Source organism: Erithacus rubecula, assembly GCF_903797595.1.
Source record: "Erithacus rubecula genome assembly, chromosome: 19".
Taxonomy (NCBI): Eukaryota; Metazoa; Chordata; class Aves; order Passeriformes; family Muscicapidae; genus Erithacus; species Erithacus rubecula.
Window position 1 is genome coordinate 4,095,900 of NC_136671.1, and position 24,131 is coordinate 4,120,030.

Consider the following 24,131-nt stretch of genomic DNA (forward strand, 5'->3'; position numbering starts at 1 on the left):
TTCATCTCTGCTCACAGTCTGGAAAAATCTGGAGTTGTGGGGGCTCATGTGGTCCCTTCCCTCCAGGAATAACATCCAATGGGTTGTGCTTACAGCCACTCCCTTCCAGACCCTGCACAAATCACCAGGCATCAGCAGCAGGATGAAATTCACCCTGCTCCAGAACCTCTGGCAAAGGATAAGAGCAGGATGCCATCAGACAGGCTGCAATCCCCTTGTTTCTGCTAAAAACATGGAATTTAAAGGTATAGGGAAGCTTTCAAAAATAAATGAACTAGGCCAAGTCACAACTACTGATCCTCTGGCACAGTCACTGGGAAAGCAGTAGGGGAAGGCTGCTCACAGGGGCCTCTCAAAACACACACAAGAACTGGTGAACACAAGTCTTGCACAGGTTACAATCAGGGAACAGCCTCAATATCCAGAACTGCCCTAAAATCAAGGTGGTGGTGGAGGTGGGACATGTGCAGAAGTTTCCTGATGTGTTAATGTTGGGTCAAAACCATCCAGTCTCACCTTGTTGCTGACAAACCTGAAAAATAAGCTCCTGCCCTTCATTACAAGAATTTTGAGTTATTTTATCAGCTGCACCAAAATGATCCCCATTAGGGTTTGGGTTGTGGGTTTTGTTGCAGGTTTCAGCCTGAGTGCAGCTTTTGTGGGGAATACCACCAGCCTGGCCCAAACCTGGGCTCAGCTCAGTGGGGCAGAGCCTGGGGCATGTGCCAGAAGGGCAGGGAGGAGCAGAGCTCACCTTGGCATCCTGCTTGGTGATGAAATCCACAAAGCCAAAGCCCCGGTGGGATCCTGTTCCTGCCATTTTCTTGGGCAGCCTCACGGTCTTGAGCTCTCCAAAGGTGCTGTGGGTGCAAGGAAAAGCAGGGACAGCATGAGAGGAAGGGAGGGTCACCTCTGCCCCACAAACCCAGCAGTGCCAGCTGCAGACCCAGGCTGAGGGGGTCACTCACATCAGGTGAGTCTTGCTCTGCTTCCCTGCATGCCCCATTTCCAAAGCAAATACGACCAGTTAAAAGTTCAGCTTGGATTTCAAGGATTGTTGTGAATATAAAACTTAACAATACAGAAAACCTCTTTAATGGAACTCCTTTGTTCCCCCTTTCCTCAGGAGATCCATGAATGCCATGCTCTGCTCAGGGTGGGCAAAGCATCTCCAGACAACCAGGGCTTCTCCAGATCCCACCGAAACTGATTTATTTGCATCTTTAGAGAGGGGCTGGAGTGCACAGGATATAGGCAGGAGGCAGAGCATGGCCCCACAGGGAATTATTCTGTTTCCAGAACAGCTCCTCCATCCCCAGAGGTGTCATCCCTCCAACTCCAGGGATCCTGGACATTTTTTCTGATGGGATTTTCTCGCTCTAACCCTTCAGCCTCTCCCATCCTGCAGCTTCTGTGCTGGAATAAACTGGTTTATGGATGTAGAAAGGGAAATAGGGGAATCCAGCAGACCACAACACTCTCCATTATCCAACAGCATTTCAGACAAGTTTTGCAGTGACAATGGAAAGCCAAATATGGGGAGATAAGGGGGTTCCTGTCCCACAGAAAGAACTTGTGGCTTGAACACCAAAGCATGCCACCCCACTTTGTCCAAAACCCCTAAAACCAGCCACCCCTCTCCAGTGCCATCCCCTGGAGAAATTCCAGAACAAAGCCCAGCTTTCCCTGCTGCCAAGCTCCTGCTTCCCCTTCTCCTCCCCTCACACCCATTTATCAAACACATATGCACAAACTGCAGGCAATAAATATTTAATGTGGCCCAGGTCTGAAGAGATGTGTTATTTTATTTGAAAATCTCCACACAGGCGTGCATACACAAAAGGAGCCTGGGATACAGCAGTGCCAAAGAGCACCTGGGAATAAACACAGTAAAGGCCATAAACGCTCTCGTGAAATGATATAAGCTAAATCCTGGGAGTTAACCTGCTGCACTGGCAGCATGACCAGGCATTCATCCACCCAATTTCCTTAGGCAACGTGGTGTGTAAATGCACCATTATGAAGCTTCAAAATGAATCCGCACGTCTCCCGCTCGGTGCTTTCCCTCCCTGCCTCCCTCCTGCCCCCCTGTGAGCTGCAGCTACAAAAACAAACAAACAAACCCAGCACAGGAGAGGCAGCAGCCTCAGCTGCTGGGAGTGCTGCCAGCCTGTGGCTTCCACAGGTCCCCCTGCAAGGCTTGGGGGTGACAGGGATCTCTGGAGCATCTCAAAGGTTGTGGTTGGGTGAAAGGAGAGAGCTCCTGAGCCATGGAGATGCCCATCTAGCTAGGAAAAATGAGCCATGGGCATGCTCCAGACTTTCTCTCCGTGGAAATTATCAAGGACATTGCCTAGGGGCAGCAGAATATTTGCTGAAGGAACAGGAGCAGAGCATTTGCTGAAGGAACAGGAGCAGAGTGTGTGCTGAAGGAACAGGAGCAGAGCATTTGCTGAAGGAACAGGAGCAGAGTGTGTGCTGAAGGAACAGGAGCAGAGTGTGTGCTGAAGGAACAGGAGCAGAGTGTGTGCTGAAGGAACAGGAGCAGAGCATTTGCTGAAGGAACAGGAGCAGAGTGTGTGCTGAAGGAACAGGAGCAGAGCATTTGCTGAAGGAACAGGAGCAGAGTGTGTGCTGAAGGAACAGGAGCAGAGTGTGTGCTGAAGGAACAGGAGCAGAGTATATGCTGAAGGAACAGGAGCAGAGTGTGTGCTGAAGGAACAGGAGCAGAGTGTGTGCTGAAGGAACAGGAGCAGAGTATTTGCTGAAAGAACAGGAGCAGAGTATATGCTGAAGGAACAGGAGCAGAGTGTGTGCTGAAGGAACAGGAGCAGAGTGTGTGCTGAAGGAACAGGAGCAGAGCATTTGCTGAAGGAACAGGAGCAGAGTATGTGCTGAAGGAACAGGAGCAGAGTGTGTGCTCAGAGGGACACCACTGGAACTCCAAGGTGTCCTTGTGACACCAGCACCCAGGATGGGCCAGGGGGCACCACAGAAGCAGGATGGCTCTGGATTCAGGTCCCAGGGAAGCTGGGCAGAGCTGGAAGAACCTGCTGTTCCTCCTCCCCAGCTCAGAGCAGAGGTGTGGAGGTGTGGAGGAGCGGAGAGCTGACCCATTCTCAGAGCAGGGCTGTGCTGGGCAGTGGGAGCCTGGCAGAGGGATGGCTGCAGGAGGGCTGGAGGGTGAGGGAAGAGAGGGGACAGGGCTGAGCCCAGTGCAGGGGGCAGGGTCCCCCCACTGCGGTGCTAATTGAAAGCGCAGCACAGCAATTAGCAGGCGGAGCTGCGAATGGAGCGCCCAGCTCCGCCTTTCATGTTCCCCTCCGTGTGCCAGGCACCGGCTCACACCTCTCTCTGCCAATTATCCCTCTGGCTCCGGGGGGAGAGAGGCAGAAGGAACCCAATTACCCCCGCAGTGGGTAATTCCATAGCCAGGGAAGCAGAGGGAAGCTGGGCTGACACAGCTCCCATTCCAGCTGCAGCCAGGTTGCAGGATCGTGGATGGTGCCGTGGGGATGGGAGGAGGAAAAGCTTGGAGCACATCACCCAGTGACACCACTGAGTAATGGCAAGGGAGGGAAGAGAGCAGCTTTGCCATCAGCTCTCATGGAGCTGTTTGGAAATGTGCTCCCAGGGAGGTCACAGCAAGACAGATCTGGTGGCACTGCCAGCTCCTTCCCCTTCCAGCACAGATGGAGCCAAAAAACCCACAGGCAGCCCAGGGTGGGGGCTCCTCTGGGTGCTGGTGCTTCTCTCCAAGTGGGTAGAGAGCAGTAATCCTGCTGCCAGCACAGAGCACAGCAGTAGCCAGGCTCCTTCCCTTGAGCAGGATGGTTTATAGGGAAGTTTCCAGCCTCAGTAAGTGTGAAACTAGAGTGGTTCCTGGATTTGTACTCACCTACACATCCTTCTCCAAGTGCTGCTGAGCCCCTGCTGCAGGGCTGAAGGACTGCTGGTGGTGGGAGCAAAGCCCTTTCAGGCTTGAGACAGATTTGTTTGCAGTCAGCCTGGCTTAACTCTGCACAAGACTTCAACCTGAGTCCTGATGAGCTCACCAGACCCCTGTGCCTGGCCTGGAGCAGCATTTCTGGCAGGACAGCTCTTGGGGGCACCACACTGGGATAGGATTTCAGGGTGTGCAGCAATCCCAAATCTTTTATGAAACCCCCATGGAGCTGCTCACAATTTGTACAGGAAGGTTTGGGGGTGCCAAAAGCAAAGGGTTTTCTGCAGAGGCAGCAGGATGGCAGAGCCCCTGATGATTGCCATGCCCCAGCTCCTCCTGCCTTCCTTACTGCAGATCCATGGAAAACAGTGCCCAACATCCCTTCTCTGAGCTCCCAAGTGCAATCAGGACCAGGAAGGGAGGGCAGAGGTGCAGAGGATGTGGCTCTGCCTGGGCTCCTGTCCCTGCAGGCCCTGCCAGCCAGGCTGGCAGGTCTGTCCTCGCTCTCCCAGGCTTGGCAGTTCTCCTGCTGTTGGCTGGGTGGGATGACAGCCTCTACAAACACTGCAACTCCTATTTCCTAAATGAGAACCTTTGTTTTGAGTCCATCCAGATTTGCTGGGAAACCAGAAACAGTCTGTGCTGGCCCTGGCTGAGCCACAGGGCTGCAGAATAGAGACAGCCACGAGCTCTCTTTCGACAAGTCACCCACTCCCAGCTCAGCAGAAACACAGGGTGCATCCCAGAGATGCCAGCAGGGACATCCCCTCCCTCCCACCCACAAGAGATGCAGCATTTCTCCACAGCAGTGCTGGCTATCAGCTGCTCTCCTGCTGCTCTGGCAGCTCTTCCAGCTGCCATCCTGCTTCCCTGGCTGAGCACAGGGAGGAAAAGGAGATTTCTGCTCCTCCTCACTGCAAGCTGGCTGCAGGTCAGAGGAACATCACTCCTTGGGATTGTAATTATATCCTTCTGGCACAGGCCAGCTGGGAGGCAAGTCCTTTGCCTGCTAATTATAGGACATTATATTGCTATTAAACAGCACATTCCAGCTCAGGAGACAACACAGGGAGAACTTGGCTTTGCCTGCTCACCAGAAGGAGCCTGCACATCCTTCACCAACATAGCCACGGGACAGAGAGAATGGGCATACAGGTGGGCTCCAGAAAAGCTCTTCCCTCCCTTTCCTTCCTCCCCGGTCTCCAGAAAACCCCCCAGCTTCAGGCAGCTGGTTCATGGGACAGGCACCTCCAGATCATAGAAAACATGCAGTCAGAGTGGTTGGGTTGGAAGAAATCTTAAAGCCCTTCTAGTTCCACCTCCTGCCATGGCAGGGACACCTTCCACTGTGCCAGGGTGCTCCAAGCCCTGCCCAGCCTGGCTTTGGACACTGCCAGGGATCCAGGGGCCTCCCCAGGGAATAGATTATTCCAAAGAGTTTCTTCCTAAGAAATTGTAAACATCTCTCCAGCTGGGAAATGCTCCCTCCATTTCAACCCCTTCCCTGTCTCAAAGAGCAGCATTTGAAGTGCAGAATCCTTGGGACAGGCCAGACCTGTCCATCCCTGATGGGTATTTTCAAGTGCCAAACACACAGATGTGTTCATCTGACTTGATCTGGGTGCACCCCAAGCACATCTTGGGTTGCCACGTTCAGAGGGGGAAAGCACAGCTAACACCAGCAATCTGTCCACTGTCAAAAACTCAGAACACCTTGGAAAACAACCACAAAAAGCACCCTGAGTGTTCTGCACATGTGTACAGAGATCCCACTGCACAGAGCAATCCTAAATCCTCCTCTTTGCTTTATATTCCTTCAAGAAAAACAAAACAGCAAAACCACGTGGAAAAACTGAATACAAAAACCTTTATCAAGGCTGCCAACCTTCTGCTGGGTTGCCATCCACTGCCACCATCTCCTGCTCTTGCTGTGCCATCCCTGCCCCCATGCCCCAGGCTGGAGCTCAGGAGGATGAGCCAGGCAGTGTGACTGTGACTGCTCATCCCAAATGGCTCAGGGCAGGGATGAGAGTCCAAAAGAGACACAAGTCCTTCCCTCCCCTCCCTGCACAGCCCCAGCAGAGGCTGCAGCCACATACAATCCACTCAATCCCTTTGCAATGCTCTTCCTTTTATTCTTTTTTCCTCCAAACAGGACCTTCCCCCCTCAGCCCTGCCAGGCTCTGCCTCTGCACCCATTTGCTGATTAAAAGGGGGATGAAAAAAAAAAAATACAGTAATAGTCCTTTTTTTTCCTTTCTTTCTCCTTGAGGAAGGCAGGACCCTGGCAAATGGTTTTGCCCCTGGGCTGAGCCATGGCCAGTTCCACCCCCTGCATGAGGGAGTTAATGGAATACTCAGCAGAAGGGCCCTCCTGCCTCCCTCCAGGACTTCAGCTGACTCCAGGACAGCTAATCCCATTACAAGAAAATAACGTGGATAATTCAAGCTAATGAAATCGTTACAAGAATGTGGACAGCCAGGGGTGGACATTCAGAGCCAATTTAACACTCCTTGGTGTTGTTATCCCCAGCACAGGAAATATCTGAAAAGGAGGAAGGGAAAGGGAAGGAGGGAGGAAAAAAGCCTTCCTCTCTTGTTAGCTTAAATCCTGTTAGAGAGTTCAGGAATTATCTGGCACCCATCTCCCCTATTACCATTATCAGCAGCAGCATCAATAATGTCTCCTCCACCTCTGCAAATCAGCAAATGAAGGCACAGAAAGACAAGGTGGGAGGGAAAGCTGTGGATCCCAGAGCCAAGCCAAAGCTCTGGTGGAAGGATCTGCAGCAGAGCAAGGGTCCCAGTGTCCCCCCACCCAGATGAAGTGACAGCAGCAGGCAGGTCCCCAGCAGCTCTGATCCCTCATTGCTGTGCTGGCCAGTCCTGCTGGATAACCAAAGCAGCTGCAGATCTGTGTGAAAAGCCAGCAGGACACATCTGTGCCTCCTCCTCTCCTCCATGGATCAGCAGTTTTGCCAGCTCCCTCTCCTCTTTGCCCAGAGCATTGTCTTTGTGTGGAGGCCCCTTGATCTGCTGCTGCAGCACAGCTGGGTTTTGCTTTGTGGGATTCCTTTTTTCCTTGTGCTGCTGCCTTGGATCCCTTCCCAAGCCCAGTTTTCTGGGAAGACCTGCCAGAGCCAGGTTTCCCTCACTGCAGTGTTATAACACTGGGCTCAGCTCTGCCCTCCCTCCTCATGGAGGAATGAGATCCACTAGAAAACAGCCCTGGGGAACCTGCCCTCACTCCCTCAGTGCCTGTGGAAAACTCCAAGTTTAGTCCTTCCTGGATTTATCAAATTTGGGCACAGGTCTTCAAAGATTATTTAGATACCCAACACCACAGCTACTGCAGGTGCCAGGGATGATGTGGACATGGATGTGCTTCTTCCAAGGAGCTGGGAACTGACCCACACATCCCATTTTTAGGGGACAGTGGTGGCAGCCTCCCTTGGAGCTGGTGGCAAAGCAGGATCAGGAACACAACAGCTTTGGCCCCAGAGCAGGAGGCAGCCAGGGGCTCTTCCCTCTCCTCAAGATGCAGTGGCTGCTTCCCATGGCTTAACTGGCTTGTTTAAAAACACAGCAAAACATTTTATCCCTTCTCGATTTATTTTTCCTTAACAGTTGCTTATGAGGGACCTTATCAAAAGCATTCTGAAATTCCAAGTAAATTAGTCATTAGGCAGGTTTTCAGAACAGTAATTAGGCCACTCCATGCCCCTGATGCATTATTTACCTGAGAAGATCTACATAATTAGGGCTCTTCTTTATAACTGGTATTACACACACTAAATTCTACTCCAGTCTATCGTGTAATTATGCAATTAGGCCTCACACTAAACAGAAACCAATCCTGAAAACTAAGCAGAAAGAAAAAAAAAAAAACCACAAAAACCCACAACAGTAATTATTATTTTTTTAAATCCTCCATCAGCAGCACAGCAGCAAGTCTTAAAAATTTAATATCCCTCCACTTAAGTAATTTCTAAGCAGGTGCTGCAACCAGGTTTGGTTTCTTAATTTTGCTGTGTTTAATCCAGCTTTGGGAGGTTTTAACATTGGGAGAGAAGGATTTCAAGGCTGGTGGGAAAAGGGGCCTTTCCCTGGCCTGGATTTGCTGTGCTGCTCCCTGTGCAGCTCCTCCCAGTCCATGCAGGTTTTCCCAGCTCCTGGAGGCACAGTTGTCATGGTGTGACCATCATTTCACCCTCCAGAGCTGGCTCCCAGGCTGGAATTTGAGTGTGGAAGAAAGGGATGGGAGCCCTGGGACCTCACACCCCTTCAGCACAGACTGGTCACCTCCTGATCTGTTCTTGCAAAGATCCCAGGCTGGCTTTTCCCACCTGTGGGGTATTGCACAGCTCCTGCTTTGTTTCCTGCTCCCTGCTGATGGAAGAGCCTGCACCACTGGGGTGGGAAGTCTTTTCTAAATTCACTTCTTGCCATAAATCTATTTTAGGCTTGGTGACATCAAGGAAAAGCAGGCAGGACTCACTGACACCTCCTGGAGAAAACACCTGCCCATTCTCCACATTTATTTCCATGCTTTTAATATGATGATTCACTGATTAATGAAAGCAGGAACAGATTTCCTCCTGAAATTTTACACCTCAGTGCCTACAATTTCCAGTTCCTAAGGGACAGGGGAAGGTGCAGGGAACACCATCAGCTTGAGGAAGCCCTAGGTTTAAGCAGCCCTGCTGAACTTGAACCCTGATATGAGTTTGGTAGCTCAAAGCCACCCCAAAGAGTCTGAGCTGGTGCCTCAGAGGATTTAAAGACAACTGGTGGATGTGTGATGGAAGAGGTCACCCCAAAAACCAGGATGGAGGGGAAAAATCCCACTTTCATATTACTCAGGTTTTGTTGTTGCTTCTTTTCTCTTGGACAGTGTTCTGGTCACAGCAGGGCTCTTGTCCCTCTGCTGTCACAGGCCAGCCACTCTCAAATACCCTCATGTCACTTATCCAACATCTTCCTTCCTAATCCTACCAGTAATACCAGTTACTCCTAATAGCAATTACTTTTTTTTTTTTTTTTGCTGGGGGAGACAGAAGACATTCAAGGCTGGTGGAGAACAACTCTATCAGGACATCTTGCCCCTGGAGCACACCAGGAGCACCCCATGCTCCCCTGGCAGCTGGCCCTGAGATGCACAAACACAGCAGCCACAACCCCTGGACCCCAACCCCCATGAAATCTCAATCCTCCAACAAGAGCCTTTCTCAGAGCTCACACTCCAAAGCCCCAATTCTCCCAGCACACAGCACCTTGCAGGACCAGGGCTTAGGAGCCACCAAGTCACTGCCCTGATCACCACAGGGTCAGGATTTCAAAGGAACCTGCAGCTCCTACAGCACTGAGATTTGGGGATTTATCTCTCCTGGGCTCCTTTGAAAATCCTGATCAGAGCACAGCTCTGGTCAAAAAAATAAGTTATGCTAAAAATAGTGCTCACAGGAGGGTCTGGTGCAAATCTCTGCTCCTGGAGGATTCTTCTGAGTCAGCTCCTTTCAAAGACAAGGGGAAATTTGGACAACTAGCAACTAGGAAACACAGAAGGAACCCAAAGGTGTACCCAGGGCAGCTTTTGGAGGAGGCAGCCTTGCTGTTAAGATACCAACTGCAGCAACAATCCAAAAAATAAAAATATATCTCATATTCAACTGTAGAACCTCCTGCACTGAGCAGAGAATAAATATAGAAGCAATGAGGTATTTATAGGCACACAGCTATTTTAACCCAGCTCTGCTTTAAAGAGAACCCTTATTTAAGTCTTGTCCCTGTAAAGCTACAGGATGACTTAGAAAAATAACCTGATTAATTATTTTCACCAGGAGAACAGAGAAACAGAAGATCAGATACATGCAAGTGCAGGGGGACATGGGAGCTGTGCTGGTGACTCAGACATGGGGCTGCTGAGCTCAGGCTTGTCCCCAAGAGCCCAGCTGGCCACAGGTGACATCTGCCAGGCTCAGAACACTGAAAGCAGGCACAGAGCAGCTCCTTGGTGAGGCAGGCTGGGAGCCACCACACTCCAGAGACACAGCATCCCATTTCTGCTCATGCTGTGTTGCCAAATTTGTCCATCCTGTGCCCAAAACTGGAGGTGTGGCTGCTGCCACCTGCCATGAGCACAGCAAAGCTCAGAGGGCACTTGGCACAGTGGGATTTGTGTCTCCAGGTCACCTGGAAAAGTCCCAAACACAGGACAGGGAGTGATTGGTGCCTGGGATTCAGTGATGTGTTCCCTCTCCATTCCATGGAAAGCTCATTGCTTTCCACCCATTTCAGGAATGGATGAAGAGGACAGGGATTTCACAGGATCATGGTTTGGGATGGAGACCATCCAGAGCATCAACCCCCTGCCAAGAGCTCCAAGAAGTGTGGCCACAATGGGAGAAAAGGGGATCATCCTCCCAGCCACAACCCACAAAAAAATGCAAGCACACACCTGGAAAAAAGCTGAGAGGGGCTCTAGGGTAAGAACAATCAAAATAGCAGGGGAAGAGCAGAATGCCTGCCATGGAGAGTGAGCCTCAGCCAGGATGGGCTTGTGTGGGAGCTGTCAGAGGCCCAGCTGATGGCAGTAAGTCCCTGCAGAGGTGACAGCTCTGGCAGATGCAGTGAACAGCCAGCAGGAAAGGGGGAGGAATCAGACAGGAGGCAAAGGCAGCTCCATCTCCACAGGCAGAGCTGGGCTGTGCTTGCTGGCATTCAAAAAGGGAGGTAAGTGGTTAAAAAGCAACTTTTTTTCCTTGCTGAGCACAGGTAGGGCAGGGCAGCTCCCCTGCCTCCCTCCCCTCCCTCCCCAGAGCTCCCTGCTGCAGCACACCCAATTTATGGGGCTTGTGCACAGCCAGCAGGGTGGAAAATGATCCTGGGGGAGGCAACACACGGAGCCCCTGCAAGCTGAGCAGCCCCAGCCCCAGCTGGGTGGGGAAAGAGGCCCCAGTGAGACCCCAAATGGCAGCAGGGGGGGATGAGGGGCAGCCAGGCCCCCCCAGCCCTGCCACCCTCCCTGACGGCACAGGCAGCGTGACAGCGTGAAATTAATATGATTTTGGGAAAAGCTGGCAGTGAGTAATGAGCAGCTCAAACACCTCTCCCCACCCCCTCACCCCCCCCCCACAGACTCTTTTAACCCCTCAGCTGCTGGCATGGGGATCAAAGAGTGGGAAGAGCAAGAGCTGGGTTAAAGAGAAGCAGCAAAGGGCCCTGCAGCCCACCTGGAATGGGATTTACAGGGTGAATTTTGGCACAAATCTTAGTGGTTCTGCTTGTGAGCCTGTTGAGATGCTGAGATTGGCACTCCTGGGCTTGGAAAAGTCAACATTGCTGCTTTTCCAAGTGAGGTTTCACAAAAAAAAAAAAAAAAAAAACAAATGCAGAAGATGAGGGGCTGGAGGAGGTGCAGACCTGTCCTGCAAACACCCCAGAGCCCAGCCATGAGGAGACAGCCTGATGTGCTGCATGGGCAGTAGAACAAAAAAATGGTTTTCTGGCTTCCCTGGTACCTAATAAATGAGAATATGGGCAGAAAAAACATCCCACCTTCACAGGCAGCTGATGTGAACCTGGGAAGGGTCAGTCCCACAGCAGCACCTTCCTGAGAGGACAAGGCTCAGCAGCTTCCTCCTGTGCTTAACTGCAGCAAATTTAAGATCTCCTGCCCTCTGCCAGATGCCTGGAAGTGCTGAGGATACTGCTGGGGGAGGAGGAAAGAGAGGTGAGAAGACAGATGGTCATCCTGCTCTGCCTTAACTTGATTTCTTCAGGAAAAACAAGGCTGAGACAGAACTGCAGCTGCAGAAGGCAGCACAGTTCAAAGGCCTTGGGCACAGGGAGCTGAGAGACTCTGCAATGGAAGGGCTTTAATTGCAATCACACCCCAAGGCTGAAAATCTCCTGCACTGGGAGAGGGAGAGAGGCTGCAGCAGGCATGAGGTTAAAAAAATAATGATGCAAACAGAGATGCAAATAAAGGACACGATGTCACTGTGAGGAGAAAGCTGTGATTCATTAGAGGCTTGTTCAGGACCTTCTCGTGAAGTGAGACTGAAAAATACCCACACAAGTGAAAGACGGGGGGGGTGGGTGCATCAACATCACCAGGAAAGAGCTGCAGTTAAGAAATCCAACAGACAGAGGAATTTTAAGAGCAAGGAAATAATCATCTTGACTGTAACTTGATGAAAGCTCAGAAGTTAGTCCAGTGTAATTTCAATTTTATAGATTGTACAATTCCCCAGCTGCCAGCACCCAAAGGGCCAGTTCTGAGAATGAACAAGAGCTGGCCACAATATAAGGCAAAAAAAAAAAAAAAAAAAAAAAAATCCCATGTTTTTCCTTTCTTAGACACACACATACTGTTCTTAATTCAGACAAACAGAGACCTTCCAACCCTAAGAACCCTGAGTGGGTTATTTCCAGGAGCCAGCACAAGCAGGCTTTGCTTTTCCTCCCCATGGAGAACCACCTGCCCACATCTGAATTTTTGTTTTTGAGCTGAAAAAAATGGCAAAAAACCCAAAGCAGAACCCCAGAGTGGCATTTGAACAGGCCATTCCAAAAGCAGCCCCTTCCTCACCTCACTCCACTCCCTGAGCCCTTCCATGCTGCTGAGCAGTGGAATTTGGGTGGAAAACTAATTAAAGTTCCCTTGGGAAGCTCAGCTGGATGTCCTGCAGAGAGAGTCAGGAGAAAGCAGCCCAGAAATTCCCTTCATTTGCACAGGAGAAATCCAGGTGTTGTGTGGGCAGAAAAGAGTATGTGGAGAGCAGAAAATGGGGATAAAAATAAATAGAAAAATCAAGTATGTAATGAATATTCAAACCCAGGAAAGGGATGTGCTGGAAAAAAAACCAAAAATCTTCCTTCTGCTCTTGGGAAGAGCCACCTTTTAAAGCAACTTTGCAAAGATAACACAGAGTTAAACATTTCCTTATCTATGTTAAACACCTTTATGATTCAAACTGAAAACAGCACTGCAAACCCATTTCCCTCTCCCCCACCCCATGGCTTGCTTTGGAGAGTGGCCAAATTAAAGTGGCCAGTTCCATTCCTGGGCTCTGAATATCAACCCAATTCTGCTGTGTTTGGGTTTCCACTACACAAGGAGAAGACTTGAAGAGGGGAATGAAGTAAAATGAGTTTAATTTATGCTGTTTGAAAGAGTAAGAGAAATAAAGCAGCCCAGCAGATCCCTGTATTCCCACAAGCTGCTTCCCAAAAAGCTCCTGCAGCCTGAATTTTCCTGTGCAACACTCCCTAGCACTGCAGTTTGGGCATGGAAAAGGCAGGATTGGTAAAAGGCTGCAAGGAATCAGCTGGGAGCAGATCCAGGGCACACAGTGCAAAGTGTGCAAGGCACAGGGCATGGGGGGGAATTCCTGCCCAATATCCCATCCAGCCCTGCCCTCTGGCAGTGGGAGCCATTCCCTGTGTCCTGTCCCTCCATCCCTTGTCCCCAGTCCCTCTCCAGCTCTCCTGGAGCCCCTTTGGGCACTGCAAGGGGCTCTGAGCTCTCCCTGGAGCTTCTCTCCTGCATCTCCCAGCCTGGCTCCAGCCCTTCCACCAGCTCTGTGGTCCCCTCTGGACCCCAACAGCCCCACATCTGTCTTGTGCTCCCCTGGCAAACCACAGACACACTGAAAGCAAACAGTGGGACAGAGGGAGCCACCAACCAGGCAGCTTCCTTTCTCCCAAAATATCCAAACTCAGCACATCCAAAGGTGCAATTCCTGTGTGAACCTTCCAACAGCATGGCTGGGACCCCACAGGCACTGGGGACAGGGCAGGTGGAAAACCTCAGTCCAGAGGAGCATCCTGCAGCCCCCAGGGCCAGGCAGGAGCTCTGGAGAGCTCATGGCCCCACCTGCTCCCAGGGGAAGGTGATGAGCTGATCCCACTCACCAGCACACCCAGCTCAGAGCTGTCCCTGCACAGCTGAGCACTGGGCACCTCCTGGTCCCTGCTGCCAGGGCTGTGTGTGACAGCACTGCACCTGAGCTGTGCCTCAGGCAAGGGGCACATTCCAGAGCCCTCAGGGGGGCAGGAAGGTAGGATCCAAGCCCTGGTGCCTGGCTGCAGGCTGCCCAGCTGCTTCCCCAAGACTCATTTTTGGGCTCTCCCTTCTTGCAGGGGAGGTCAGTGACTCCCCTGCTCCACATCAGCAGCTCTGTCCTGGCTTCTCCCAAGTGTCCCCCATCCCTGTGCTACCCCCAGCAGTCCCTCACAGCCCAGGGACATGCTGGGCCACCTGACTGCAGGGGGACAGCATGGAGACAAAATTCAAACAGCTAAGAAGCAGCAGCAATTGGTTTTGAGCCATTTCTAGCACAACATCAAAGGTTTAAAAAAGAAACCCAGCAATCCTGCCAGCACTGGACATTCTGTTTGCATGGAATGCTCTAATTAACTTTGTCCAGCACTTGCTTAACAAACTCACATGTATTTCCTCAATTTTTTTTTTCTCCTCCTGTGTTTTTCACCAGCACAGATTTTCCACATCTTCAACAGGGGAAGGAGAAATTGTCTCCAGTCATGTAGACTCCATTACTGGGAGAAAGGTGTGAACAGCAAGCATGTCTGGCAGAGGGATTCATTATCCCACCGTGTCCTTTATAATGGGAAATGAAAAGCCCATTCTGGTAACTACACTTTATTATAATAGGTCAGAAGAAGTGAAAGGCATCATCTTATAAAATTAACTTCATAAAGACTGCCTTTAAAAAAAAAAAAACCCTCTGCCAGTTTATCCACTGCATCTCCCTGCAGAGATTTTTTTCCTTCTCTCAGAAGGGGCTGGCTCCCAAGTCTTGTCCCACTTCAGTTCTCCCCTCCATCAGAGGAAATAGTTCTTTTTCCTCCTAATCAGGCCCAGGCACTTGCTTTGCCAGATGTAATAAATGCCATGTCTTTGTCAAGACAGAGAAAACAGTCAGCAAAGGAGTCAAAATTAAAAGAGACAGCCACCCCCAAAGGTCTTTGCAAGATGCAGTGGTACTTTCTCTGCAGGAAAGTCAGACTATGGAGATAAATGCACCTGATAACCTGTTCTTTGCTCTGCAATACCTTCCAATTGCTCACTGCTTTAGCCAAACTAAAGTCCAGTCTCCCAGCTGATAATAATTTGTGATTTGACAGCTTTGTGCAACGTGTTTGACTGCAGTTCCTACAGGTGCAAGGCCAGGGATGGCCAGAGGGACAATAAAACACCTTCCACAGAGTCCTGATCTCCCTCTGGACTCTCTCCCAGCTAATTGGCAGGGCAGGGCTGCAACTAACAATTGCTGCAAATTCCACAGAAATCAAAGACAAAACCAAAATGATAAATTCTCAGACATATTCTGCACAGAAGAAACAACTTCATCCCCCAAACACACAGCTCCAATAACTGCATCCTTTGGTGGGACGAGCAGCAAGAAGTGCTTTTCTAAATTTCTAAAACTTAAAGTGTTTTTCTAAGTGTTATCATTCCCTTTTTGAGGAAAATGAAACCCCCATCTCCTCAAAACATTATAAACCACTTGCAGAACAGCCTGCTTGTCAATCTCCATGGAGTTGGTGCAGCCAGAGGGAGGGAGGATGTAAGGGGATGCTCTGAAACAAAGAGTTAATTGGAACTCCCAATGAAGGCTGCATGGATCTCATGTGATAGATTCTTAAAGGAGCCCAATTTTCAGAAATTGCCAGGGCTCCAATCTGTGAAAATGTGGCCTTTCACAGACCTCCAATTCAGCTTGCCACATCTAGAGTTCCTTTTGAAAAAAAGAAAAAAAAAAGAAAAAAAAAAAAAGTCTTGCCATAAGAGCCCCACAATTTGGTAGCAAAAATTAGCAGCCTTCATGGGATAGCAATCCCTTTGTCTCTCCTCCCCTAACTGTGGCTCTTTGCAAAGAACTAAGCACCATTTACCTTTTGTTATTTTTCCAGGTAGTAAAGAGAAGAGCAGGATCTAATCAAGAACAAAAATGGGTGAAAAAAACACACCCACAAAAGCTAAATCTTCACACCTTGCCCAAAAGCAGCCCCTATAATTGAACAGCATTTCTCCCTCTGAGGAAGATAACACCTATCTTAAAAAAACAGATAAATAAATCTCTTGAGGGTACAAGAGAGGCCAGAACCTGCAGGAGAAGGTGGCAGGACATGCTCTGCACCAGGGTCACCCCCAGCAAAGCCACTGGGGCTGGGCTGGGAGGAGGGAGCACCTGAGCCTTGTGGAAATGCTAAAAGAGGATTATTTTGCAGGCAGCTGTGGATCAGAGCATTCCTGACTCCCCTCAAACACTTCAATCAACCTCCACCTTCCTCCAGTCCAAGAAACAGAAGCTAAAAAATTCCTAAATTTGAAGCTCCTGCAGGCTGCTGTGGGAACACAGGAAAGGTGCAGGGCATTCCAGTGATGGATCCAGAAACAAGATCCAAAAGTGTGAAAGCAGCCGGGGCAGGGAGCCCTGAACTGCCAGTGCTGAGCAGCTACAGCAGCTCAAAAAATTCACCCCTCAGAGCACCCAGCTCCCAGATTTGCTGTCCCAGTGTCACCAACACCTTCTGTGGGGCCCTTTGAGGAGGGGCACTGAGCTCCTTGACAAAGCTCAAAACATGGAAATGTTTGTTTGGGAAGAAAAAATTAAATGTGTCTACACACATTAATGTGTTATGGATATTTTTTTAATAATATTGACACAATCTATGTATTTTTCTGGGGGAATATATACATATATATGAAGATTGTGTGTGGATGTTTATAATGTGTGTGTACATAAAATAAATACATATATAAATTAATATTTATTTCTAAATTAATATTCTTTATTGCTTTATTTCTCTGCTGCTGCAGAGCTGGGAGGTGTCTCTGGAGCAGGTGAAACAATAGGGAAGATGTAAAACCTGGGGCTGCCCCCTGTGTGGCAATGCTGGCTGAGTGGCCTGGTGCTCCCCAGGCTGGCTGTCCCTTGCTGTCCCCAGGCTGGCTGTGCTGGGCAGGCTAAGAGTGCCCCCTGCAGCCCTGCCAGCCCTTCCACTGCCAGAGGATTCTTGCCATTCCCAATCAATCCCTAACAAAAGGCAAACTAAGACAGTTCCTGAAGGCAGAGCAAGCCCAGAGCTGCAGGCAAAGGCAGCTGATGGAAAGGCACAGAGCAGTGCAGCAGGGAGAGGGGCTGGCCAGGGCTCTGAGTGCTGCTTTTGGCTGCTCAGAGGAAAGGAGGGGTGACAGGAGTGAAAGGAATGTGTCCCCCAAGCTGCTGGTGTTTGTTTTGAGGATAAACCCCCAGCTCTGAATACCCCAGGTAAATGAAAGGGATGCTCTGAGTGCTGTTACCAGCTGGAAGCTGCACATTCCCTGCAACATCCATCAGATGTTCCCCTCCCCTCCACAGCTCTGAGGTGCTAGACAAGACAGGAGGGAAAAAGCCCACACCAAAAACCCCCCACAGGCTCTGTGCTTGTGATGTACAAACCCTCCCAGCACCTTCAACTTCACCTTAGTCCTGGCTTTGCTGGCTCCAGCTTTGTGAGGGTCACACCTGCAGCTCAGAGTGTTGGGATTTAAATTAGCAGAGCTCCATGTGCTGAGGAAACTCAGCAGGGGGACTGAGCCCAGGGGCTCTGCCTGGATCCCTCAGGGTAGAACTGAGGCAAAAGCATCCAAGCTGCACAGCACAAGAAAAAGCTTCTGCTCTTCTAGAGGCATCTTGTTGTGACCAGCATCACACCCCTGTCCAAAAGCCAGGTCATGCTTTGCCTTGGGTGAAATCCTTGGAATTCATCCCAAATCAGTGTGGCAACACAGAGCTTTCCTCCCAGCCACAGGAAACACATCTCCACACAAATAAAGGAGGTGGAATTCCATGAACACAGGGAGACACAAACAGATCACAGGGGATTTGAGGAGGTTTCAAAGGGTTAAACAATACTTTGGAAAGAAATGCCCCCCAGCTGTGACAAAAGCACCCAAATTCCAACACAGCACCCTGTGGATGGGAGCTGGAGAAAAACCCCTCCTGCAAACCAACAGCAGAGCAGGGACACAGCCTGAGCAAAACATTCCTGTCCTGGGAGCAGCACAGATGGTTTTCCTTTCACAAAGCCTCACTTATTTTTCAGGATGGAGCAAGGCTTAAATCCCAACACAAAAACACAGACGTGATCCCAAAATCCCTGTGTTCTTCCACAAAGACAACAAAAAAACTCCCCAATATTTACAATCTGAGAAAATCTCAGCAGCAGCACCCAGAGTGACCCAACCAAGCCCTTTCCTACCTGAAGAGCTCCCTGATCTCCCTGGCAGTGGCCTGGAAGGGGATGTTTCTCACCAGGATCTTGGAAGTTTTCTGTTTCTTGGCACTCTGCTTCTTTCTGGCTGATTTCACAGCAGGCCTGCAAGCCAACAGCAAGGGCAGGTCAAGACCATGGAGCAGCAAAGCCCCTTTGGACTGCAGCTCCCTCAGCATTTGGAATGTGGAAAATTGAGGCACCAGCTCACACTGGCATCCTTGGTTGTGACAGTGGCAATGCCACACAGGACACCAAGAAGGATCAAATTCCAAACACCTTTAAATCCTTCATCTGAAAATGAAACAGCCCATCTTGCTCCCATTGAGGTCCTCATCTCACAATTTCCACCAACTCATGTTTTGTCACCAAATCTTGCCCTTTAATTGTCAAGAAAATGCATTAATGAATATATTTTTTTAAAATTAGCTTAATGTAAGCTAATTTTGATTCTTATGGCTTATAAAACAGTAAATGAAATGTTGTAAGAGAGTATTAATTTTTTTTTTACCTCTGGAATTGTACTGCATTTAGACAAGGTCAGAATTTACCTAACACAAAAGACAGCAGCTTATTCCATAAAGCAAAGCACTTCCCATTGTGGCCTGGATACCTGCTGAAGGGATTTTCAAAATCTAACTGGATAAAAACAGTTCATGAAAGAATTAAAATACAAAGTGCAGACACAGGGAGCTGTCACAACTGCTTGTGGTCCCCAGGAACCAGATTTTCAAACAAATTTTGACATTTAACAGATATCACTTCCAGCAGGGTTTCCAGAGTGTCTGAGGGACAGTGTTTAGGTGCCAACATTCAAATATCTGGATTAATTTGCAACTTTACAGTTAGAATATTCTGTGCTGAGTAAGAACTAGGAAGGAATACCTAAAAAACAAGTAATTGAAAGTAAATTCACCCTCAAGTAACCATCTCCTCTGTGCCTGATTGCCCAGACAAAAGGAGGCAAATCCAAACTTTTTCATCAAGCAAGAAACCTGGTTTCATCTTGCTCCTGTTCTCTCAGGTGAACAAGACTTCATTACCCAGAGAAGATTTCTCTCCAAGAATTTTTCAAACCCCTGGGAATTCACAGTGCTACCTGGACTGTCACCAAAGCAGAGGATTTTTCCTTGAGCAGGGAGGAAAATTCTGCCTGGTTCTCACTTTGGGCTCATTTTTGGGGCCCCACTTCAGCTCATTCCTTTTTTTTTTTTTTTTTCCCCTTTCAAGCAAAACTGACTCTGAGTAAAGCAGAGCAAAGGCTGATGTGTTCAACATCTGGAGCACTCCATGTCACATCCCTGAGGATGCAGATGCTGGGCAAGAGAGGAAGAAGCTCCCAAGGATGACTGGAGCTGAAATGTTACTGAGGTGAGAGGTGAGCCTTACCTGACAGCTCTCTCTGAGAGCTTCACTTCCAGCTTATGCTCATCCACAGTGCAGCCCTGGGAGTTCAAACAAAAACAGCAGGAAAAAGGCATTTAATTTATAGAAATAAATATATAAAAGCATTAGAAGGGGATTTCCAGAAATCCCAGAATTGGATCAGCACTAAGAAACACACTTTCCCACAGTTCTGCCCTTTTATAAAATCTGCCCTCTTCCCTCAAAACCCTGGCCCACTTGAGAGTTTCCCCACCTGTGCAACCCCTAGCAGTGACATTCCCAGCTCCATTTGGAGCTGCCAGTTTCTGGGAGAAGCCCAGCTGGCAGCTCAGGCTCACCTGCAGCTGGCGCAGAGCTCTCTGGGCACTCTCTGGCTTCTTGTACTCCACAAACCCAAAGCCCATGGACAGCAAAGTGCCTGTCAGGACACAAAGGGCACTTGTTAAGAAAGCAGTGATAATGTAAGATAGAAAAACAAAACAGGAGCACTGACTGCCAAAACTGGGGGGAGAAAAGCTTAATGTCCCATGAAAAGGGCCAGCCTGCCCATGGCTGGACTGGATGAGCATCCCTGGCTGAGATTTTTGAGCAAGGCACTGCTCTGGACCAGCTGCTTTGGTGCTGATGTGAAGGGGGGATAAATAGATGCTGCACACAAACTGATGTGTTCAGTGCAACTTCCTTAAACAAAACACTGCAAAGCAGCTGCTGGTCACAATCAGGGAAGTGATCCCCTTGTGGGCACTGCCAGTTCCACAAAGAGAGAGACAACTCTTCCCCCTTTGCATCACCTGCAGTCACACCACACCCCTGAGCAACTCACTGACTAATACAGGAGCCATAATTAAGGGACAGTTGATAATGAGGGGAGAAAACACCACCCCATTTTCAACTTCAGCACCTCAGCAGTGGCAGAGTACAGAGGGAACCCCAGTGTCAGAAGGGATCAGTGCTACCAGATCAGCCCACACTTGGTGCTGCCTGCTCAGACCTCCAGCCAGACAGAACTGAAAAATTCACTTTATCTCCCAGAGGATCTGAGTTTTCAAATACCCCACAACAGGAAGCTCTATCAAGGGGAAATGCCACAAAGCTGTGCACTGCCAGGGGGAAAAGGCACAGCCCCTCCAGCCAGCAGTTGCCTTATTCCAACTCCTTGGGAAGAAAGAGCAGCCAACAACAGGCACAGCCACTCATCCCTGCAGCCTGGGGGGCTGAGGGCTGGCAGGGAGAAGGCAAACCAAGCCCACTCAGCACAGCTCTCAGCCAGGCATCCTTGAGGATGTGGCATTTCCAGGATAATGCAGGGTTTAATCATCACGGGGCACTGGCTCCTGTCAGCCTGCACCCCACTCTCTCATCCTGAAGGAGTTTGGCTTCTCCCATCTCAAGATCTCAAGAGAAGGCCACGTCTCCACAAACCCCACAATGGATTTAAGCTTCTAGACTGAACCCTGGGGGAAGGTTTGGGTGCTGCCTGCAGCCATTTCAACAGGAACACTTCTGGCAGCACTGAGGATTTTGCCAGCAGGAACACAAATGCTCAGCCAGATGAATGCTGAAGCAATGCCACACCTGAGCCCTCAGCAACCAGCTGAGGGAAGGAATTGAACAGCAGCATCTAGAGTACCTGCTTTGTCTTTCTTCTTGGATATTGTGCAGCTCTTCAGGGCTCCCACTTTGGAAAACGTCTGCAAGGAATTTGGACACGTGATTCAGCTCCCTTTGTCAGAGGCTGGCAGCTCAACTGCCAGTGTGGCCTCTCACACAGCCCCAGCTCCCCCAGCACACACCTGCCAGGCTCTGCAGCTGAGCCTTTCTCATCCCATTACTCTGTGCAAATACACACACACAGAGTTTGAAAGATAATTTGAAGATATACTCTCCCAGAAATCCTCCACCACCCCTCAGAAACAGAGATGTGAGATGGCTCTGGAGAACACTCTGGATTACAAGATGTCCTCAGCCAGGTAGAGGCCTTAAGGGTGGGTGGTGTTTGTGATGTCCCTACAACATAGTTCTTCCCAAAAATGGGAGCTAGAGGGTAGCAAACTATTTATTTGACTCCTTTACAAAACCAGAAAGAGAAGAGGGGACAAGTTGCAGCCCTCCTCTGGATGTTTGTCCACTCTCCACAGTCTCACAGGCCCAGGATTCTCAGGCCATGGAATGTGGCCTTTTACATAGCTATAAAAAGTGCCAGAGATGGGAAATTCCAGCTGCCTTTCCTTATTTTGTATTAACACCCCACAGAACTTCAGGAATGCCAGGCTCTCTCCCAAGTGCTTTGCTGAGGTGAAGCAGCACAATGTCAGCAGAAGCTGAGAGGAAAAGCACATTCAGAAATCATCATTTATTTACTCACTGCTTCTCACACACAAAGCAGTGGCAGAGCTGCAGCAGTGCCTGTCCCAAGGAGGAGCATTACAGAAAACATGGGAAATCAGGAATGTTAGAAGCTTTCCTACTGCCTCCACCTGTCTCTAGGTGGAATTAAATCCCACCAAAACAGTTTCAGATGCATTTATCTTAACTGACACCTGGAGTGATGTTCCCCATCCCAGCAGAACCCAGTGCTCTCTCATCTCCTCCACTAGATCACACTGTCTGCAGCTGGAATCCTTTAAACACTGTGTCCTTATTGCTCACCTCCCTCAGTGTGTCTTCTGTGGTGGCAAAGTTCAGGTTTTTGATGAATAATGTACACCCAGGAATGTTTTCTTCTTCCTCCTCCTCCTCTTCTTCCTCCTCCTCCTGTGCTGCAGCTTCCTCTGAGTCTTTTATAGCTCCACCTGAAACAAGAATAAACCCAACTTTGCAAGATGCAACAAAGCCAAAATTTGGGGGAGTTGCCCAAAAAACAGTGGGGATGGGGAGAAAGGTGGTGCATTTAGGGAGGGAAGATCAGCCCTCAGAGTGGGAAGTCACCCAGACCAAACATATCCTGGGTCTTGACACAACAGCAGAGAAACACAGAGATCCCCAGCAAGTCACCAAAGCTCTCACCTGGTACCAGCCCTGCTTCATCCTCCTTTCCTGGAAGCCCAGGGTTTTTTTTCTGAGGGGCTGGGCTGAGGAAAACCCCCATTGGAGCCCACTCCAGATACAAGGGCACGGAATGAAACTGTGAAGAGAAGTCAGGAGAGAAATGAGGAGTGAAGGGAAAGGCCTGAAGGAAAAATTCTGCTCTCAGCTTCATTTTTACCTTGCTCTGCAATGCAAAACAGCAGAGGAAAAGCTGAGTAATGTTTTCAAGTGGCTAAACTCAGACACAAAAGGATCCAGCCTTACAGGACCAGAGCCTGCCATGGGTCACTCTTGGATTGCAAAAGGGAAAAAAACCCCTCCAGCTGTGTCCCAGCTCCTTCTCCAGCATTCTCTGCAGGCTGAGCCCTGCTGTACCAGGCACCTCCCTAAATCCAAAGAACACAGGCTGGAACATCAGTGGCTCTGGGATAACACCCTTCCCACACTCCCTGTGCCCCTCATGCTCACACTGAGCCTTTCTGCAGCTCCCCAACTCACCAAGATCCCACTGCCCAGGCAGTGCCCCCACCTTGGAGTAGGCCAGCCTGGTGAAGGCTTGCTTGGCCTCTGTGGGCTCCAGGAACTCCACGATGGCTGTGATGCCTCCCTCTGGCAGCAGCACCCTGCCCAGGCTGCCATGCTTGCCAAAGAGCTCCTCCAGCTCCATGGTGCTCGTGCTGGCTGGCAGGTTCTTCACCAGGATCACTGTCTTGCTCCTCTCACCAGCAGCCTGACACAGCCAGCAGGGAGAGAAAGAATATGGGATGTAAGAGAGAGAATTCAGCAATATTCTAACTGGATCCAACAGGCTGTGCTCTCCCACTCTTTCTGTCACTCTTTGCCTGGATCCAGAATGATCAACAGAAAACCCTCCCTGGAAATCCACATCTCACTACAACCACATCTCACAGATGGAGGTTTCAGCTGCAGATCCATAGGGCTCCTTCCCTGCCTACAGCAAGCTGCCCACCATCCTAAAGCCATAATGGATTTCACCCATCCCAAGGGCAGCTGCACTTTCAAATGGACACATTCCCTAACTCATCAGGGAGGGTTCAATCCTGCAAGATGCCAAGGATTAAGTTCCCAGTTTCCAAGAGAGCTGAGAACCCCAGGAGCAGAAGAGGTGGATGCCTGCTGGTGCCTCTCACCTGGCTGAAGGAATCCAGGCTGACTCCATTTTCCACGAGGAACCGGCGGATCTCCTGGACCAGCTCTGTTTCTCCCAGAGCCACTCTCACTGCCACGCTGTCTTTGCTCTCCTGCAGGCAAGAATTCAGTCACCTGATTCTCTCAGAGGCACATGCAAAGGGAATGTGGCAGGCAGCTTGAGGGTAAAATGCTCCAGCTCCTCTGGAGCTGCTGGAAATTGTGCTGTTGGGATTCGAACACATCCCAAAATAAAATGATATTTTCAGGAAGGATCTGAGCTTTAAGGTGTAAATTCCCATCAACTTCTAGTTATGTAGAAATGTAAAATTCAGCC

General features: G+C 49.7%; 1 protein-coding gene across 1 annotated transcript in view; it reads right to left on the bottom strand.

The window, feature by feature from the left end:
- The window catches only part of RBM19 (RNA binding motif protein 19), a 48,238-nt gene that overhangs the window by 15,937 nt on the left and 8,170 nt on the right, over positions 1 to 24,131 (bottom strand). The window contains exons 14-22 of the mRNA XM_079322077.1: positions 23,797 to 23,907; positions 23,175 to 23,375; positions 22,625 to 22,742; positions 22,268 to 22,410; positions 21,249 to 21,309; positions 19,957 to 20,036; positions 19,622 to 19,677; positions 18,221 to 18,337; positions 755 to 860 (exon numbers count right to left, since the gene is read on the bottom strand). Coding sequence (XP_079178203.1) covers positions 755 to 860; positions 18,221 to 18,337; positions 19,622 to 19,677; positions 19,957 to 20,036; positions 21,249 to 21,309; positions 22,268 to 22,410; positions 22,625 to 22,742; positions 23,175 to 23,375; positions 23,797 to 23,907 — 993 coding nt within the window. The remainder of the gene's footprint in view (positions 1 to 754; positions 861 to 18,220; positions 18,338 to 19,621; positions 19,678 to 19,956; positions 20,037 to 21,248; positions 21,310 to 22,267; positions 22,411 to 22,624; positions 22,743 to 23,174; positions 23,376 to 23,796; positions 23,908 to 24,131) is intronic.